Genomic DNA, 18,278 nt, shown 5'->3' on the forward strand with positions numbered 1-18,278 from the left:
ATTACAATATGAGGGTGAAGGGTTTAGTATGGTTGAAGTGATGAAAGACAAAGGCCTGGTCTGGGATGTAACTCTCAAGAAAAATAAGCTATTCGATTGAGCACTTGGGAAGGAAGTTGCACATGCCTCTATTTTGAGTAGATTGTTTGATTGTATTACATTTAACATTAAGATTTATTTGTGACTCAAATTCATCTATAGTTAGATCACATAACATATCACATCTATTTTATAATATAATAGAGGCAGAGGCAAAACGCATGGGAAAAAGCTGAATGGGTAAGTGAAAATGGCAGCAGAAGAGTTGAATGAGGTTGCGCGAATGACATATTCCAAATATATGACAGCTTAACTCGAGGAGAGTTCACGATTGTTCGAACACTGCTGTACGAGATCTCTTACGAAGAGGGGAACACAATCTGTGGGGATGATGGGGCCGGGGGTTTCATGCTAGCTTGGCACACGAGTATAAATTCATGAGAGAATTCACTGTGCCTACTGACTGCAATGTACAGCTCATTTCTACTACCTATCAAGATGGGGTGCTGACTGTTATAGTTCCCAAGATTCTTCCACCGGAACTGAAGAAACCTATGAATATTGTAAGGCAGGTGTTTTTACACCATTAGATAAGTAGCTGCATTCCTTATAGAGAAGAATAAGTTGTTTTTTGGATTGTTAGAAATTATTATGTTAATGCATGCAGTAAAAGATTGAATATTTTATATGTTTTCTTGGTAAAGAAAAGTATTTTAATGCATGCAGTAAAAGACGATTATTTTATATGTTTTCTTGGTAAAGAAAATATGTTAATGCATGCAGTAAAAGGTTGAATATTTTATATGTTTTCTTGGTAAAGAAAGTATATTAATGAATGTATATAAAAGAAATAGCAGTTAAGTTGGATTTTATTGAGAAGGGATATATGGTTTATTGCATTGGGATATTAGCTAATTTCAAAGTTTTTGTGAAATAGTCATGCATTGCATGCATAATAGAAATTGCTAATGATGTGCTTCTAGGCACATAGGTAATCATACTAACTTTCTTGAAGAAAGAGTATGTTTTATGTACACATAAATATAGTTTCTTTTTAGGAAAAGAGTGCAGTCTTCATGTATGAAAATAATGGCTTTTATGAGAGATCTCTTGAAACAAAAATAGGGATTCTTTTCTTAAAAGACACATATGAATAGTGTTCATACAAGAAGAAGAATCCATACTTGTTTCATGAAAATATTATGTGCATTGAAGTAAAATTAATTGTGTTAGGAAAAACACATGTTGCATGCACATAAGGGTAGCTATTGTGACATTGGGAATATGATTTGGTGTGTACGTAGAGAAAGTATTATGTTGACTTTCTTGTAAATAATGATAATTGATGTTAACATTCTTGGAAATATTAATCTCTTGAAAAGATTGTCTTGCTAGATGAGAATTATGTTGACTTTCTTGTAAATAATGATAATTGATGTTAACATTCTTGGAAATATTAATCCCTTGAAAATATTGTCTTGCTAGATGAGTTGGATCGATTTCTTGATTTTTGTGCATAAAGGGTTAAGTTAACATTGTTATTGTTTCTTAATTTTTTTAAACATAAAGATGGGCATCTATAAAATTTCTTGAAAGGGAAGCATGAGAAACTTACATATAGGAAGATAGAGAGATGAGGTTATAAAGACTTCCTTTAAGAAAGAAATATGTGAAATGTTACATAAAATGATGGTAGTATTCTAGTGAAGGGAACATGTGTTGCATACATTAAAGAAAGGCTATTATGATAAGCTATTGTATGCACAAAGAATAGTCATTGTGATATAGAGTTATGTTCTTTGTATACTAGAGAAACTATGTTGAGTTCTCGAAAAATAACTATGTGAAAAGAACACATGTGCATAAACATAGGAACAACAGTTTATCACATATATGAAGATATAACTATTGTGTTATACATTTTAGTAGAACTAATGGGTTAGATCTCTTAAAGAGAATTATGCATTAATGTGAATAAACATTGTGGAAGTAAAACAAGTATTTACTTGAACATATGTACTAGTTAATTAGTATGTCATGCTTGCTCATGCACATGAGTATATGTTAAAAGATCACTTTTAGAGGTTGAGTATTGATTGATTAATGTTGTATCTAATCTTGTTAACAAAGCTTGTTGGCGTCAACATTGACAAGAAACGAAGGCGGTTGGTGCCAAAGGAAAGAGATGTTTAACAATGTGGCAGGAAAAGGATTAGTGCTCCATGCAGATGAGTACGAGCTGCAGAATCATACATTGCTAGAACAATCATCCCACAAGGAATATTGCATGTGGTGGTATGTAAGTAAAGGGTTACATGGAAAATGTATTAGCTTTTAGCTATTTATGTGACAACTTAATGATAATTCATTGTAATAATTTTATAACAATGGTTAAGGGATGGAATCCCTTATAAGCCATTGAGTGAGGGGTGAAAACCCTCACGAGCATTTAATAATAAGATTAAGTGTTTGCTAGTTTTCACCCTACGGGGTTTCTAGGGTATATCAGTGTTCAATGTTGTGATTGCTTATTGTGTCAGTTGATGATGTTGAATCCTTGATGATGATGATTCTTTATTTGATGTGATAATCATAATGTCCAAGTAAGTGATTAATTAATATGGTTAAGGAAATCATGAAATGGATGCAAGGTTCATGACACAGTTTATGTTATTACACTACAACAGTGGTTGTTAATGGTTATGTATCTCACTGACGCTCTATTGTAATTATTTTATGTACTAATGAACATTATATCTAATGGTTAATGAGGAATGTGGAGTTGTGATTTGGATAATTACTTGTGGGACTTATGCTATTTCCTTTACAACATCTAGTGCAAATGCTAGTTTTAAATCTCTCATTAATTGATTTTAAGGAACAAAATTATTTTTATAAATATTACTAAATTTTATTGTAGAGAATTATTTTATTGTATTATTAAAAGCTCCACATGGTAAGTACTTAGTATGAAGTATAACATTGGTTTTAAAGCATCTTAGTTTTTGTTTTTATAACATCCATCCAAAATATAAAATCTTTTATCAAAACATATAAAACAAGTAATAAAATGAAAAGAAAAGAAAAAGGTGTGAAAAGGAAATGAATCTTATAAAATATAAAAATATTTTCAAGAAAATAGAAATGACAATCTTAAAGATCTTGGAAATGTTTGTGTTCCAATAATAAATAAATAAATAAATTTATATGTTTGAGTAGTTATTTTTTGCTTTTCTTGAGATTAGGTGACGGTTAGGACCAATGTTGAATGGTCATTAAAACTTGTGAGTTTATATGGTAATATTACATGTTGTATTGTAAAATTTATCTTCTAGATGCGAGGCAAGAGATTTTTTTATGAAGATGATGATGACTAGGATCATGAAAATGTTAGAGTTCCAAAAAAATGTATTTAAAATTGTAAATTTATGTACGAATCTTATTGGTTGAGTCGTAAAGTTTATCTTTTGGTTATTATTAAAAGGTTTTTTCAAACCTGTAAGTTGATGTAGTAATCCTATCTACTGTGATGTAAAATATAGATGCCGTAATGTAATGTCTTGTTAAATATTTTGACTCCATCAAATTACATTAAAAAATAAAAACTAAAAAAAAATAATAATTGTAATTACTAATAAAAATAAAATAAAACAAATAAAAAAACATAAAATTAATAATGTACGAATCTTCAGGTTATTACTAAAAGGTTTTTCAAACTTGTAAGTTGACGTAGTAATCCTATCCTCTGTGATGTAAAATATAGATACCGTAATGTAATGTCTTGTTAAATATTTTGACTCCATCAAATTACATTAAAAAACAAAAAAATGCCAAAAAAAAATTATTAATTATAATTACCAATAAAACATTTTGATTCTTTCTAATTATATAAAAATAAAATAAAACAAAATAAAAAACATAAAATTAATAATTATAACTAATAGTTAAATTAGTCAAAAGCCATCTTAACCCTAAATTTAGGTATCATCTGGAAGATCAAATATTTTGATATAAAAACAATTTTTAAAGTAAGAAAAGTTTAATCCCTCTAGAAACTTGGTAAATGAAAATTTAAAATAAATATAATCTTGTTTATTTATATATCAGTCAAAAACTTTTTAAACTACAATTATCAAAATGATGATAAAACCCTTGAAAATATTAGAATTCTAATTAAAAATCATTAAAAGCTGTAAGTCTACGTACCGAACTTCTCTACTACACTGTAAAACTCATCCTCTCATAATGGTGAAACTTATTTTCACTATTATAAATAAGAATAATGGATGGTTATTTTTCAAGTAATGAGGAATATATTTCTTCATTTCTTCCATGACTATTGATCATCAGTTTGATCCTTGAATATCTTCTTGCACATCTCGTGTATTGCTTCCAGCCCTGCAGCCACAATGATTCCAATCGGATGGGCAACAGGGTTGGTATATTGCTCGCAATAATTTCTCGATTATCTGGAGTTAGACGGGAGGCAGATTAACGACCAGAAAAGTTAGAGATAATAACTGGGTGGCCCTCCTTCAAACCAAGGATACGCAGTTGCAAAATATAGACGTACCCACGCTGAGAATCCTGTTATATTTTTCCACAGGCTTTCTTGAACGTCATGATCAGTACTGTCGGCATTGATGACGGATCTGGATGGGAGGTTCAAGAAAGCCATGGCAAAATACAGAGGGATTCAATAACATTGCTTTAGTTATCAACGCCGTTTGTGGTTACCCAGGTCCAGAATTTCACAGTATTCAAGGCTCACAATGCTCACAGATGTAATATAGGCTCCGGCTACTGGTTGGTTATTTCTTATCTTAAATATTATTTCACTCTTTGTATTGTTACAGATGAAATAAAGAAGTACTCACGCCGAGAATCCTGTTATATTTTTCCACGGCTTTCTTGAACGTCATGATCAGTACTGTCGGCATTGATGACGGATCCGGATGGGAGGTTCAAGAAAACCATGGAAAAAGATAGAGGGATTCAATAATATTGCTTCGGATATGAACCTGGTTTGTAGTTACCCAGGTCCATAATTGCACTGTATTCAAGAATACGCTCACCGATGAAATATAGGCTCCAGTGACTGGTTATTTCTTATTTTAAAGAATCTTCGACTCTTTGTATTGCTCCTTGTCATGCTGTGGCATAGATCTATAATAACATGTGCTTGCTTTATTAAGCATCTAGGCGGATTGATGAAATATCAGGTGCAAACTTGTGGTCAGTTAAAAAATACTTGTTAACGCAGATGCATCATAGGTTTTCTGTCACTCCGAGGATCTGAATTTTATGATGCCCCCTAGGCCGTATGAGCACCTGCAATTAGGTTGCTTAGAACGCCTATCTCAACTAAGTCATATATTTGTATCATTAAAAGATGAAAGAGAAAGTGCGTAAGAACTTGTGGGTTGAGTTCTTTTTCCCAAATTTCTTGTCTCTGGTATTACATTGTGTCTGGTATTATCTTATCTTTCTTGTTTTCTTATCTTTCCTTTTTCTATGAGAAATCTTATCATAGGTTTTATTTGGAAGTTTGATTTCATAGTTCCATAATTTGATTCATCTGCTGGTTTCATGTTTGAAGCTTAGTATCTGAATATCATATGTATATTAATATCCTATGTGAAGCTGAGAATTTTAAATGGTTGATGGGGTTGCACAAATTGAGTCACGGATGCTTTGCAGTAAGTTTTCCATACAAATAATACCCGCGATATCCTATGCACATCTCATTATGAATCGAAGGCAGAAAACAAGATCAAGTTGAGTGTATATCTATGGTAAAATTAGATTGCTTATTCTCAGATTGGTGAATCCTACCATGTCTGTTGATTGTGATCAAGAAGTGAAGAAGCAAAGGCTATGTCAAGCTTGAAACAAATTGCTGCAGAACTCGAACTTTGTGCTACACCTGTCTGTCAAACAGCAATTTTAGGTGTAGCACTGGTGACCAGTGTTGGCCTGCCTACCTTAGACTCGAAGTCTCAGTTCAGGGGTGCATTTGGTAGAGGAATTGAAACAACGCCGTTCCTATGATGGAAGCCGCCATGGATGCGAATATGGGCAAGATTGTCGTTCTCCAGCAATGGAATGTGGATTTCAAACAAGAGATTTAATGGATGGCTGCATTCCACGCTTAGAAATATTTTGTGCAGAAAGAGATGGCATGGTAACCGCCCTTGACATATGACAACCATGCCCATTGCCAGAGAAATGCTGTAAATTTTATGGCTCCAAAGAGCTCCCCGAATGAACAGAGTAATGTTGTGAAAAATCACTTGTTCTATCGTTGAAAACGTTTGCATTGAAATTTGGCTACTGGACAAATCAATTAGAAATAAATCTCTATTTAGATTCACTGTTGTGATTTAAAGCCAATGAATTATTCATGCTTTATAGTGGATATCCTGGATGAGAATGATCAAGACTGTTCTTTCAATTTAGACTTTGAAAGAGTGAATTTCATTGCAAATTATGTCCCTAATAGAGATACATTAGTTTTTCTGGACAGGTAAATTCCAAGAAATTGTTGAATGTGTAGAAGTAGAAGGGTGTCTAACTATACAATGTTTTTGTAGACTAGACAAATATCTCTCTTTTCACCGATCTCTCTTTCTCTATCCATACTCTCTTAATCTCCTTCTCTCTTCTCTCTATCCTCCCTCCTTTCCCTCTCACCCTATACCCATCTCTATCTTCATTCCTCTATATTCTCTCCATCTCACTCTTTGTCATCCATCCCTATGCATCCTCCATGTCTATCTCTATCTCCTTCTCTCTGTCCCCCTCATTATGGCTCTTCCCTTCTCGCCCATCACTCTCTCTATGTCTCTCCATATCTCCCACACTTTTTCTATCCCTTTCCTCTCCCCACTCCACTCTGTGGACATCCCTCCCTCTCTCCCTCTCCCTTTGTCTTTATGCCCACCTTTCTTTCTTTTTTCCTTCTCTATTTCTCTCTTCTTCCACTCCCTCCCACTCACTATCACTCCTTTCGTAATCTTAATACCATTTGTACATCCTTCTTTCCTTCATTTATTCATATAGCGTTGTCTATTTCTATTGGTCAAGTACTCTCCATTTGTCTATTTCCATTATCATATTCATGTGTTTCTCTTTATCTCTTCTTCCATCTATCTATCTATATCCCTCCTTCACTCCCCCCATCTCTTTCCCTCATTCCTTCAATCTCACTATATGACTCTCATTATCTCTCTCTCCATGTATCATCCCCCCTCTCCTCTTCTTTATATATTATCCTCTCCATATCTATATCTCTTGCTCTCCCTATGTGTCATCATTGTCTCTCCATATATTTACCCCTCCCTCTCTCATTTGTATATGTTTTATTCACCTTCCACTCTCTCCATCATTGCCTTTCTCCTCTCTCACTCTCCATATCCTGCCATCTCTTGGTCTCTCCCTCTCTCTCTCTCTCACTCGTTTTCCTTCTCTATCCCTTTCTTCTTTCATGTTATATCCCTATTTGTCTATCCTCGCCCCCATCCAGTTCCCAATTTCTCTCTTTCTTCACCTCCAACTCGCTATCTCTCTATTTTCATTTACGTATTTTTGTGTATCTCTCTCTCTCTCCCCTTCCTCATTTTTATGTCTCTCTATGTCCCCTTTTCTCTTTCCCACCCTAGTTCTTTCACTTTTTTCTATTTGTCTCTATCTCTTTGTTTCTCCTTATCCCTCAACTCTGTCCATTCGTCCTTCTCTTACTCTTTCTCTCAACCTCACTCTCACTTCTTCCCTCTTTGTCTCTCTCTTCTCCCACTCTCTCTCCCTCTCTTGTCCCTCTCTCAAGCTCCCTCCCTTCTAGAAATTTCCTTCCCCTGCCTATCTCCTTCCTTGACTCTCTTTTTCTCTCCCCCCACTCTCCATCTATCTACTTCAACTAATATAATTTCTATGTGTCTTTTCTATCCTCTCTGTATTTCTCTCCCTCCCTCCCTCCTTCTCTCCCACTCTCTCCATCACCATCTATTTCCCTCTCTCAGCAATCACTCTCTCTCTATCTACCTCTCATTCTTTGTCATTGTATCTCTTCATCTCTCTCTTGTATTCGCTCTCTCCACCTTCCATATTTATCTTTATATCTCTCTTTCCCTCCCTCACTCTCTCTCCATCACTCCCTCCCCCTCTATCTCTACCTCCCCACCAACATTTCTTCTATCGCCTCCTCACTCTCTTTCTCCATATCTCTCTCTATCTCTTATTCCTTCCTAGTCTCACTTTTTCACACACTCCATCCCCTCCTAATTTGTTTCTATCCCCCTCTCCCCCCCACCACTCTCGCACACACACTTCACCACCCCCCTACTCTCTCCCCGTCATCCTCTATTTCTATATCCCTCACTCCCCTCCCACATTGTTTATATCCCAACCACCCCCACCCCTTGCCTCCTCATTCATACATGCACACACACTCTCTCCTCATCCCACTCTCTCTCACAGTCCATCTCATCATTCTCTCTTCCCCATCCTCTATTTCTATATCTCTCCCTCCCTCACATAGTATGTTCTTGAAAACAACTCTCTCTCTCTCCCTTTCCCTTTTTCACACACTCACTCTCTATCTCTCATTATCCTTCCCTACCTCTCCCTTTCTCACTCTCTCTCATTCTCTTCTTCCATATCATTTCATTGTCTTTAACTCTTCCTCCTCCTCCTCTCCCTCCCCACTCCACTCTCTCTTTCTCTTTCTATATCATCCTATAAATTACTCTCACTAACATATCCTCCCTCTCTCTCACAATCACGCATTCATAACATCCCCTCCAACTTTATCTCTCTCTTCCTCCATATCACTTTTAAATTATCACTCACTCTCTCCTCACTCACCCAATAATTCTTCCCCACCCTTCCCTCTCTTACTCATCCCCCTATCCCACTCACGCAACTATCCCACTCACCCTACCCATCACTCAAAACCCAACTGACCCATTTTGCATCTTTTCAAGTCACTAGGTAAACGAATAAGTGCATATTCATACAACAAGAAATCCGCATGCATTTTTTGGCAAAGAATACACACTCTTAACAAACACACACACCACTAACATGGACACATTTTTTTTTTAATTTAATTTTTTTTTGAGTAAAAATGCTACGTGCACAAAGACTTTGTTTCTTCACATATAGATTTGAGATTATTTACCTCGTGGTTTGGCTCTTACTACGTGACAATATCAAATTTTGAAACATACATATTTTTATTTTTTATATTATTTTTCCAAGAGTTAGAGAAATTTGTTATTTATCAAACTATATAACCATATAAAGTCTACTTTTCACATTTTAAATATAAAATATTTTAAAAATAATTTTCACTTATTTTAATACATTTTTCTTTTTACATAGATTAAAATATTAAATACATCCCTAATCTATTTCCACAATAATCTTTTGAGGAATTAATCATTTGGAAAGAATTATAATTTGTAGTAGAGGACATTAAAAAGTAAAATAGAAAAACAAAATGAATGTTTCATAATAGTATGACCTCTCTAGTTTGCATTGATTGAAATTTTTGTAAATTCAAATATATAATGCTTTTCATAATTTCAAAATAAATAAATAAAAAATATTACAATTACAAAAGTTTATATTAAAAATTCCATCATTTATACAATCAAAATTCCATATAAAGTCTACTTTTCACATTCTAAATATAAAATATTTTAAAAATAATTTTAACTTATTTTAATACATTTTTCTTTTGACATATGTTAAAATATTAAAATACACCCCTAGTCTATTTCCACAATAATTCTTGGGGGAATTAATCATTCAGAAAAGAATTATAATATGTAGCAGAGGACATTAAAATGTAAAATTCAAAAACAAAAATAAATGTTTCATAACAGTATGACCTCTCTAGCTAGGGTTGATTGAAATTTTTGTAATTTTAAGTATATAATGCCTTTCATAATTTGAAATAAAAATAAAAAATTACAATTACAAAAGTTTATGTTAAAAATTCCATCATTTATACAATCAAAATTCCGTATAATGTCTACTTTTCATATTCTAAATATAAAATATTTTAAAAATAGTTTTCACTTATTTTAATACATTTTTTTTTTATATATGTAGTCCACAATAATTTTTTGGGGAATTAATCATTTGGAAAAGAATTATAATATGTAGTAGAGGACATTAAAATGTAAAATCCAAAAACAAAAATGAATGCTTGATAAGAGTATGATGTGTCTAGGTTGCATTGATTGAAATTTTTGTAACTTACTTTAAGTATATAATGCCTTTCATAATTTGAAATAAAACTAAAAAATTACAATTATAAAAGTTTATGTTTAAAATTCCATGATTTATACAATGAAAATTCCATCAACAAAATAATATGGATTATATTGTGTATGAAAATTAACATACTAATGTTCAAAAAATAAAAAATTTCATAGTTAAAAGCAATTTCCACAAATAAAATTTACATATTTGGAAAGTCAATTCATATTCTTATATTCCATTATATTACATGATCTTCAAATTCACCAGGTAAGTACCTATAATTATTCTATCTCTCCAAGTTTACAAATTGTTTTTTTTCCAGTTTATATATAGATTTTAGCTACGGGTCTAGGGTTATGGATCTAGCAAACCCTGAAAAGAGTAGAATCTCTTTAGGTGAGAACATCTTTTAGAGTGAAAAACTTGAAAAAAGTTTACATATTCAGGGATTTGATCACTTTTGTCGATTTTTCATTGTTTAAATTATATATTTTAATAAATAAATGGATTAAACTTCTTGAAATCTTCATGGACACTTGGATTGTGGACTATATGTCTTAAACTTACAATTTCAACTAATTTTTATTGCTTTCAAAACTCTTAAAATTTGAAAAAATTATAAAATAATTAACCTATTTGAAATGTTTAACCTTAATAATCTATTTCTTTAGTTACATTATATAATATATGTGTTTTTTTCTTTTAACAATATATAATATATAGATAATTGACATTGGAATATTTTACTTAACGTAAGCATTGAAACATTTTATTCACGGATTATATTGACGACTAAAATAATTTTTTAATTATTATTATATTTTTAGACACAAATTAATATTACTTAACTATAACATTAAAATATTTTATTTATAACCTACATTGATTTGGTTTCTTTATTATAATTGATACTTTTTAAATGTTACATATTAAATTTTTATTAATAATTAAATGAATTATACATATCTTCCTATTATTTTTAAAGTTAATCTTCTTTACTTTCAATTATATCTTTTTAGTTATTAAAATAATTTATTAAGATTTAAATATATTTTAGATTGAAATAAATTAATAATATAAATATTCAAATAATTTATTTATATGGGATAAGAAAACATATTTTAAAAGTATGAAATACTTTAAAAAAAATATTATATATATATATATATATATATATATATATATATATATATATATATATATATATATATATATATATTCTTAGACTCAAAACTAAAAAATATAATGTCACGACTCCACGACAATTATACCAACATAAAAAAAAAATTTAATTGTATAATCTAGGCCTAACATCCGCCCATATATAATCAGCATGGATTACCCATGTGCGTAAATACAATTTTCCTTTAATTACCGCAACCATGGCTATATATTAACACATTCAAATATAATCTTTACTTCCATAGCGTATCAACCTGTTTGATTAAAAATCATTGGTGAATATACGATGAGCTAAGTCAAAGGTGACACATTTCGGCTTTACTACCCGACCAAACCTGGTGCCAAGTGGTGAATGCGTGGTTAATATCTTCACCTACCTCTGCCAGGTGGCTAGCACCGTGCAGAGGCCATGTGAAGCCTCGGTAACTTCGCGGGGTTTAGCGCGCCAGTTCTTCATTTGGATGAACGGCCCAGATCACATAACCGGATCCAAGGGCTCACGATGGTTCAAGGGTTTTAAGGGTTTTATAAACCACCGAGCCGTGGTTTTCGGGTTCATTTGCATCTGTTTGGAAGAGGGCCGCATTCTGCTCCGCTCGGCAGCCCTCCATGCACCGGTGAGCAAACCTGCAACGCCATTCCAGGTACTTTGACCTCCATTACGCGCCATATACAGGTCTTCTGCACTGATAAATTCATATATGTTTATGCTTACGGTGTCTTATTTATACTCTGGAGTTCCTATTGTTCTGAGCTTCCCTTGCTTGCTATTCTGCTTACAGGTATTTGATTCGGGGTTCAATACCGCTCGAAGGATCATTATGCAGCCACTGCACTCACAGGTATTTACCATTACGATTTTCCAGCCGGAATCATGGTTAAACTTAATAGAAAGGTTTATTGTTACGGCTTATCTTATGGTGATTTCTTCCAGCCTGAGGTGTTCCTCATGGCGGTCTATTTTAATGGCTCAGGGTTCTATCATTCGATCAACCCTGGCTCAAATCGTGGACGGCCTTTCCATCTTTGATTATACAGTTTGTGAATAACTATCCATTCGGCATTCTGCCAGGTTTCATGTATTACATGTTTGAGAGTTTACGGCCCTCTGCCGGAACCATAATACCCAAATGAATTAAGTCCTCCGCACGTTTACTGTTGTTATTTGACATGAGGGTTTCTATTTAAATTTCCAAGTTTTTGTATGAATTTAGGACGGCCGAGAGCCTCCTTCAGTACTCTGGACATTTGGACCTTTATACTGCTCTTATACCCAACCGGGTTTCCTATTATAATAATTTTAAGAAATTGTTATGGAATACCTTGCATATGTTTATCAATGGATTTCGTTTATTCTGGCATTCTGTTTTACTTTACCACATATAATGTTGATCTACAAAGGTATAATGCTCGACATTTGTACAGGTTCACTGTTATTCAATGACCACAGAGTTTTTGATTTATTTAGTTGAGGGTTTTAGTCGCGTACTCACTAGTTACATGCGACTATTCCATGGCAGTAGCTGGCCGTCCCTTCTACAGGGTTTGGTTGCCCGGTGACCTCGTGTCAACCTCGCACCTTTAACGGCTTACTCTGTTCTTTATACCAGTTGAAAATGTTTAACGATACCACTATGGTTTTTCTTTCGCATAAGTTCCGAGCATAATAATATGCCGCTGTGATTTCTTTTGCAATAGGTTTGAACATAATGTTATCTAACCCTCAGTGCAGGGTCTGTTACGTTCTTGTTATAGTCTTATATTATGCTTGAGGACAATGACACTGTTCCACCGTGTGCTTTGTCTTCCGTCGCATCACAATACTGTCTTGCAGTTCTGTATTTCATTTAATTTATTCTACTAAATGCAGCGTGCTGTATTATTCTAATATACACTTCATTTCTCGCATACCACTAGGGTCTCTATTTCCGGATTCGGATACAGTTTGATTATAACTAGAGTGTCTCTGCTTTTATATAGACTTCATGCTCTAGTTATACAGTTTGCATTTGAATAACAGATCTTTATCTCTATATCGATAACGTGCTTTGGTTATCAGTTTGCAAAGAAATATATTTCCGTTCTCTATATAGACAACATGTATTGGTTGTACAGTTTGCATATAAATGATTTGTCTCTGTTCTATATAGATACTATACAGCACTTTCCATTCTGTTAACAAGCAATATATATATACAACAGATAATCTCTATTCTTTCTGTTTAAATAACCAGTTCAGGTGTTAATAAGAACTGTTTCGAACATGATATATATTCTTGCATCTAATAACAACAGAGACTTAGATTTACTGTATTTTCCTCCTGAACACCCAGTAAACTGATACAGAGATATAAATCTGGTGAATAATGGTGAATAACTTGTACCTGGTCTACTAGCTACAAGAGTTAATGCTCCAGGAGTTCACCTGCACCTTACATGTTTGCTCTTAACCACCCAGCCATGAGATCCATCAGTTCACTGGATTCTCCCCCCGAGCTGTCTTGCAGGCCTGCAGCCGTCAACAAGACTCCAGCACCTCAGTGCTTGGGTTATCTGGTCCTCACCAGACTTAACCCTTTCTCTTTTTCTTTTTCCTCTTTTCTCAGATTTTCCTCTCCCTCTCTGTCACAACAGACCAGGGATTTTCCCTCCCAGGACTTTTCTTGGCTGAGGGGTTACTTTCCCTTTCAGTTTTATAACTGTTTCTTTTTCCTTTTCAAATCCTCCCTTAGGAGACTGCCAGCATTTATCCAAAATATCTTCCATTTCATAAATAAAATAATATCTTTTAACAATAGTAATTAGCAGTTCACACTAATTTCTTTCCATGGTAACTTTCATAATTACAAGTTTTACGGGGTCATTACATCTTCCCCCCCTGGGATTGGACATCGTCTCGTTGTCTATTCCCTTTAAATAAGTCTGGGTACACTTTCCTCATAAACTCCTCGTCTTCCCAAGTAGCCTCCTCAGGCCCATAGTGCTGCCACAGCACTTTAATTTGGGTAATAACCCGTTTCCGCAGCCGCACTTCTCTCCGGTAGAGAATGCTCTGTGGTTCGACCAGAACCTCGCCTTCCGGTTCGACCTGCAGACAATCAATATCCTTAATCAGTTTCCATTAAGTCTATTCACATGTTCAAACAACGAGGTTAATTCTTACCCGAACATCTTGCCATTGGATCACATGTTTGGGATCGTATACATATTTCTTTAGAACAGAGACGTGGAACACGTTGTGAATTCTAATATGGCTTGGCAAGGCGAGTTGGTAAGCCACCGGCCCCACTCTAGCCAAGATCTGAAAAGGACCAAAGTACCGAGGAGCTAGCTTGGCGCATCTGCTCCATTGCAGTATGCTCCTTCTGGCTTGGATCTTCACAAACACGTGGTCACCAACCTGATATTCCTTAAACCTTCTTTTTCTGTCTGCAAAGCTTTTCTGCCGGTCCTGTGCAGCCTTCAAATTGGCACGCACTTGTTTCACCATGTCTTCCATTTCTTTAAGCATTTCCGGACCCAAACTCAGCTTATCCTCAGGCCCACCCCAACTTGAGGGTGTGCGGCATTTTCGCCCATACAGAACCTCAAAAGGGCTTAATTGTGTCGAGGTATGATATCCATTGTTATATGCGAATTCAACCAGGTGCAAATATTCTTTCCATTGGTTTGGTTTCATCATCACATACGCCCTCAACATATCTTCCAACACTTGATTTACTCGCTCGGTTTGACCATCGATCTGCCGGTGATATGCTGTGCTAAAGTTCAGCTGTGTTCCCAACTCAGCGAACAACGTCCTCCAAAAGGTGGATGTGAACTTTACATCCCGATCTGAAATGATTACCTTTGGTAGTCCATGCAATATGAACACATTTTGCATAAAAAGGTGAGCAATTTGCACCGCTTTATAGGTGGACTGCACGGGTATAAAGTGTGCCGCTTTACTCAACTTATCTACCACTACCATGATGGAATCATGGTTTTTCCTTGTTCGAGGCAACCCAGTTATAAAATCCATGGAAATGGTTTCCCATTTCCATTCCGGAATAGGCAAAGGTTGTAACAGCCCGGCCGGATGCTGATGTTCTGCCTTAATCTGCTGGCACTCTAAGCACTTTGCCAAGTACTCAACCACTTGCTTCTTCATTCTAGGCCAGAAGTATTCCTTCCTTAATGCAGTGACCATCTTTTGGTACCCTGGATGGCCAGTATAGTGGCTGGTATGGAACTCGTCCAAAATCAGGTTCTTAAGGTCATCTGAATCAGGTACATATAACTTCTTATTAAAGTACAGCATGCCAGCATTGTCCAATGTATAACCTTGCTGCAATCTTTCATTAACTGATTGCTGTACCTGTTGTTTTAACTGCTGGTATTCAACATCCTGATTTGCTGCTGATTTAATCTGCTCAAACAGAGAGCTCCGCCACTTGCTGACTGAAAGTTCACACAAACACTGCACCTTTCGACTCAATGCATCAGCCACCCGATTCTCTTTGCCCTTTAAATGCTTAATCTCGAAATCAAAACCACTTAGGAAATCTGCCCAACGTCCTTGTCTTGCATTCAAGGTAGGTTGGCTGAAGTAGTTGGTCAAACTGTGGTGATCTGTTAACAACAGAAATTTCCTCCCCAAGAGGTAATGTCGCCACATTTTCAGAGCATGGATCACTGCTGTTAACTCTAAATCGTAAGCAGAGTATTTCTGCTCATGATCCTTTAGTTTCCTTGATTCATACACAATTACTTTTCCTTCTTGCATTAATACTCCTCACACCCCCTCTTTACTTGCATCAGTGCATACCACGTAATCCTTATTAGGATCTGCTATACTCAAGATGGGTGCAGTAGTGAGTAAATTCTTCAACCGATCAAAGCTCTGCTGACATTCTGGTGTCCACTTAAATACCTTTCTCTTTTTCTGCAAGGACATGATAGGATAGGCTATCCTTGAGAACCCTTCCACAAATCTTCGATAGTAGCCTGCTAGTCCCATAAAGGATCTGATATCAGCTACATCCTTGGGTATGGGCCATTCCATAATAGTCCTTATCTTCTCCGGATCTACTGCTATTCCTTCTTTAGTAATCACATGGCCCAAATATTGGATTTCCTCCTTGAAAAAGTCATACTTACTAAATTTGGCATACAACTGATGTTCCCGAAGAGTTTGCAGCACCATCCGGAGATGTTCTTTGTGTTCCTCATGGGAACGAGAATATATCAGAATGTCATCTATAAATATCAGCACGAATTTGTCCAAAAACCTGTGAAACACGCTGTTCATTAAACACATAAAGGTGGCGGGTGCGTTGGTCAAGCCAAAGGGCAGCACCACAAATCCGTAATGCCCATAGCGTGTTCTAAAAGCGGTTTTGGCAATGTCTTCTTCTTTAATTCTGATCTGATGATAACCAGATCGCAAATCGATCTTAGAAAATACCTTTGCTCCCTTCACTTGATCGAAGAGTTCGTCAATCCGAGGCAGGGGGTACTTGTTCTTGATCGTGAGCTTGTTCAGCTGATGATAGTCTATACACATACGGAGAGTCCCATCTTTCTTTTTGACAAATAGTACTGGAGCTCCCCACGGTGACACGCTGGGGCGGATATAATTCTTATCCAGCAACTCTTGTAGTTGCATTTTCAATTCTGTCAACTCAGGTACACTCATCCGGTACGGTGCTCGTGACACCGGTGCTGCCCCTGGTGTCAATTCTATAGTGAAATCTATATCTCGTTTCGGAGGCAATCCTGGTACTTCTTCAGGAAAAACATCCACAAATTCTTGCACTACCGGAATATTATCCAATGCAGATGTCTTGTTCTTCTGGTCTGCATAACCAACTTGAATAGCGTAAATCTGACACTTCTTCCTGAGACATTTAGCTAGCTGGGAGGCAGTGATAGGCCGGATCTGTACAGGGTGTTTAATTCCCTGTAATTCTTGCTGCTGTCCCGAGTCATCCTTGTAATAAATGGTTTTGGTCTTGCAGTTCACCAATGACCAATGCTTTTCCAGCCAATCCATACCAATCAGGATGTCATAGGACCCCAATGGAAGCACATTCAGGTCTGTTGTAATTGGCTGTCCAGCTATGCTGAAAGAACAGTTATTAATTTTGGCTAAGACTCTTCTTTTAGCTCCTGTGGCTAGCTGTACCAACCATGGGTTCCTGAACTTTTCAGAAGATAGCTTACACTGTTCTACTACTTTTGGGCTAACATAACTTAAAGTAGCTCCTGGGTCAATAAGAACAGCTATAGAAAGATTGGAAATTTTACCTTCAAACTCCACCATGCTCGGCTGGTATTCCGCTTGACGGTCCTCCAGAGCTGCGTTAATTCTTGGCATGCTGCGCGCCACTTCTCCAACAGTTGATGCTTCTTGGATCTGAGATATTTGATCCCCTCCTTTACGCTGACGGCAATTCTTCACGTAGTGTGGGCCTCCACAACCCCAACATTGGACTGGAGGTCTGGTCATCCCCTCAAGGTCTGACCTGGCAGGTGGTTCACTGATTCTGCTCTCACTTGGCTTAGTCCGAAAGGTACTCTTTGCTACATTTCTGCCAATCTGTCCTTTACCAGCAACCTTGCTGCCATTACCACGACTTCCCTTGCTATTACCAGCAATTCTGTTGCTTTTTCTTTCATTCCACCTTTTATTTGAAGTGTCTCCTTTCTGCTTGTTTTGCTGATAACAGATTCTTGCCTTACGAATCGCCTCATCCATTGTCCTGGGATTATCAAACTCAATACGTTCTCTTATATAGGCTGGTAAA

The 18,278-nt window shown here is 35.7% G+C and overlaps 1 protein-coding gene across 1 annotated transcript; it reads left to right on the forward strand.

Moving 5' to 3' along the window:
• Positions 1–11,951: 11,951 nt before the first annotated feature.
• LOC149194025 (uncharacterized) lies at positions 11,952–12,748 on the forward strand. Its single transcript, XM_089407510.1, has 3 exons — positions 11,952–12,134; positions 12,273–12,332; positions 12,425–12,748. The coding sequence occupies exons 1-3, from the start codon at positions 11,952–11,954 to the stop codon at positions 12,518–12,520; spliced, it is 339 nt and encodes a 112-aa protein (XP_089263636.1). The 3' UTR covers positions 12,521–12,748.
• Positions 12,749–18,278: the final 5,530 nt, after the last annotated feature.

This window comes from Pinus tabuliformis, chromosome 2_2 (assembly GCF_031772625.1).
Source record: "Pinus tabuliformis cultivar Carrire ecotype Pingquan chromosome 2_2, CPIR1, whole genome shotgun sequence".
Classification (NCBI taxonomy): domain Eukaryota; kingdom Viridiplantae; phylum Streptophyta; class Pinopsida; order Pinales; family Pinaceae; genus Pinus; species Pinus tabuliformis.

Excerpts from the sequence above, each read along its gene's own strand:
- LOC149194025 (XM_089407510.1), top strand. The coding sequence starts at position 11,952 with ATGAACGGCCCAGATCACATAACCGGATCCAAGGGCTCACGATGGTTC. Across the intron at positions 12,135-12,272 it reads AACCTGCAACGCCATTCCAG|GTATTTGATTCGGGGTTCAA; the intron begins GTACTTTGACCT and ends TTCTGCTTACAG. Across the intron at positions 12,333-12,424 it reads TGCAGCCACTGCACTCACAG|CCTGAGGTGTTCCTCATGGC; the intron begins GTATTTACCATT and ends GATTTCTTCCAG.